Below are 3,584 nucleotides of genomic sequence, written 5' to 3'. Positions count from 1 at the left end.
ATGCTGTTCTCTGGAAAAAGACTTTTTTTTTGTTCTTTTTGAGACGGAATCTTGCTCTGTTGCCCAGGCTGGAGTACAGTGGTGCCATCATCTCAGCTCACTGCAGCCTCCGCCTCCTGGATTCAAGCGATTCTCCTGCCTCAGCCTCCCAAGTAGCTGGGACTACAGGCGTGTGCCACTACGCCTGGCTAATTTTTGTATTTTTTGTAGAGACGAGGTTTCACCACCTTGGCCAGGCTGGTCTCAAACTCCTGACCTCAAACAATTTGCCTGCTTCGGCCTCCCAAAGTGCTGGAATTACAGGCGTGAGCCACTGCACGCAGCCCTAAAGTAACTTTATATGCTAGTGACTTTATAGGGTCAAAGCATATCCAAAATAATTGCACTACTCTTCCAGAGTAATGGCCCACTAAGAATTTCTATATTTAATAGTTCCTCTAATAACAAAAATGCCTCTTGAATGAAATCATAGCTTACAAGATTCACCATTCACTTCACTTTAAATTGATAGAAAAATAAAACTGTTTCAAAGACACAAAATCCTTACGGCCTCTAGTGGAAGGAGAATTAGTCAGATACAAGCCTCAAAAACAAAGATGACAGTAACATGGCTATAAACTGGGAGGTGAGCCAAGGGTGGGAGAGAAGCCAAGATTAAAGAGCCAGGTGAGGCCCGACACAGTGGCTCATGCCTTTAATCCCAGCACTTTGGGAGGCCGAGGTGAGAGGATCATTTGAGCTCTGGAGTTCAAGACAAGCCTGGGCAACATGGCAAGACCCCATCTTGAATAAAAATAAATAAATAAAGAGCCAGGTGAGCAGGTGGAGGAGGTCTCAGAGAAAACTAAATTAGAGCCTCTTGGACCTAGCAGAGGATAGATGCAAAGATGGAAGGTACAGGCAAAGTTTAAGACAAAATTCCATTGCCAAATTGAAAATGAAATTCTACCATCTAATATCTCTATCATGCACATTTTAAATATTCAGAATACTGAAAATAAAAGATAGTTACAAATATATCACAAAGAAATGTTAAAACTATAATTACAGTGACCCAGTTAAAAACTCTGGGGGAAAATGGGAATCCACTGATAAGACGGAAAAGTTTGAAAACAATGTGTGGCCTCTAGCATTTCTCTAAATATCTTCATATAACCCATCAAAGTAGAGCTTGAGTGTATCTTATCGTATGTAATTTATACCTAAATAAAAATAAATAAGGCACACACACACACACACACACAAAAAAAAACAAAAAACAATAGAGCTTGGGCTACAAATGCCCTCTGTCTAATCCCTGAAGATGATTTTTACTGGATCAGTTAATATATGGACGATTGCAGCATGAAAGTTATCCAGCGATGTAACATTGCAATCTTCTTAAACTTACCCTTGAGAATTCCAGCCATCTATACTGAAAGCGCCTGCTAAGGTTTGGAATTCTGGAATAAACCATTCTCCACACCAAATAGTTGGCAATGGTCCTGTTAACAGAGAGAGATGCTCATTTATTGTATTTTAGGTCAATATCTGATGCTCTGCAGAACACCTTGAGAAAAACAGTTGGCAAAGCTCCACCGAGGGACCTCTTACTCATACAAAAATGCAGAACTTTCACTTGAGAAATGACATAAGATGATAAATGTCAATAAGCACAACCAAAATTGGCTTGCTTTTCACCACCCAACAGAGATAGATGAAGGAAAGATTCCAGCCCCAGCCCTCAGAGTGAACATTTTGCTTTCACTCTCAGGGTATAAAGTCCACTGTTACACAGCCTTTCATGTCTGGAAATTGTGAGTACCTTCAAATTACAGCAGATCCTCAAATAGCATCATTTCATTTAACATCCTTTTGTTATACAGTTGATACGAAAAAGATCCATTCTGGGCCAGGGTCACTGTCTGTAGAGTTTGCACAGTCTCCCCAAGTCTGCACAGGTTTTCTCTAGGTACTGTTGTTTCCTCCCACATCCCAAAGATGTGCCTGTTAGGTTAATCGGCATGTCTACACGTTCCCAGTGTGAGCGAGTGTGGTGTGTGAGTGACTGCACCCTGCAACAGGATGGCGTCCTAGCCAGGGCTGGTTCCCGCCTGCTGCCCTGAGCTGCGTAGATAGGCTCCAGCACCTGCAACCCTGAACTAGAATAACTGGGTTAATAATCATCTTACTTGCTTTTATTCATCTTTCTTAAATGTATGCATGGCTCACATGTATTCAATGTTCAATATTAGAAGCGTTTTGGTCTTTATTTAGAAGTTTGATGATGTTTTTGTGAGCAGGAATATGCCATAGGAACTTAACTCTTGTTTACATCAATTAGCCTATGGTAAAACTGATTTCACTATCTGTCATTCTGCTTAAAGTCACAGTTTCCAAGAACCTATCGATGATGTTAAGTGAGGACTTACTGGATTAGGTGACTTGATACCATGCCTATGTATTCTTTGCCTTTGGAAACTAACAGCAAAATATTGGCTAATACCAATTATCTAATTTTGCACCCTCATTCTATACTTACTAAATATGTGAGTTTGGACAAGTCACTTAAGGTCTGTGATTTTACCTTTCCTTGTCATACAATGAGGATCATCCCCACCTTACAGGGTTGTTGTAGGGTTCAAATAAATAACAAAATGCTTGACAAATCTATTTCTGGGGTTTTGTCTTTCACTTCCAAATGCATGAATAAGCTCATGTAATGCCTATAATACATATCTTTAAAATATGTTAAATTTGAAGGGTTGCCTTTTCTATAAGCAAAAGATGACCTGACCTCATAAGAATGTGTGATCTGAGTTAATTTCTAACCCAATAGTGATGATGGATTTTTAATGATCCATTCCCCTCCCAGCTATGCCATTACCATGGTGAGTAATAACACACATTCCTGAAATGGCTTTCTGGTCAATCATGTGAGAGCAGTGTGACATGATGACACTAAAAGCCCATCAGGAACAAACCACACTCTCATTTGTATGACATTCTGACAGTGGACATGTGCTCCTACTAGTAAAATATTTTTCAGCATCCATACCCAATACATGGATGTTTAATTTCTACAGAGATATACTAATAGACTAATATATTAGGAATATTTTAAATACAAAACGGAAATTTCAAAAGATGAGGTAAAATGAAATTAAAAATCTTCAAAAGTCATTAATCCTTCAAACACCATTGGGTTAATTCTTCAAGACATAGTGTCCATATAGGATTTGGTTAATACAACGACAATGAATATAAATCCACATTTCTTAGAGTCTTCTTGACTATTTCAAAAATTTATGGCATGTCTTTGTCAGATTACCATTGTGCTTGTTCCTGTTAGACTACCATTGTATTTCTCTTGTCATCTGGCTAACCAACATGGCGTACCAGCCTGGGAGAAAGGGTCACTTCTGCCAATTTCTAGCTGTTCTCTTGTGCTTACATCATCAATAATCATTTCAATTCCTGTTTCTCTGGAAGAATTTTTAAGCCACTTATCTACGCTGTATGTAGTAAACTAGACAAACTAGAGAATAAAATTCATAAATCCACAGATATATGTAAACTGCTCAAGATTTTTTTTTTTTTTTTTT

The 3,584-nt window shown here is 38.7% G+C and overlaps 1 protein-coding gene across 1 annotated transcript in view; it reads right to left on the bottom strand.

Annotated features, from left to right (window-relative positions):
* Positions 1-3,584, bottom strand: part of LOC108518259 (phosphate regulating endopeptidase X-linked) — a 156,629-nt gene that overhangs the window by 74,665 nt on the left and 78,380 nt on the right. Inside the window, 1 exon segment of the mRNA XM_017856526.1 lies at positions 1,391-1,484. Coding sequence (XP_017712015.1) covers positions 1,391-1,484 — 94 coding nt within the window.

The sequence above is a fragment of the Rhinopithecus bieti genome, unplaced genomic scaffold (assembly GCF_001698545.2).
Source record: "Rhinopithecus bieti isolate Rb0 unplaced genomic scaffold, ASM169854v2 scaffold_45112, whole genome shotgun sequence".
Taxonomy (NCBI): Eukaryota; Metazoa; Chordata; class Mammalia; order Primates; family Cercopithecidae; genus Rhinopithecus; species Rhinopithecus bieti.
This window is presented reverse-complemented; position numbering and strand designations above follow the sequence as displayed.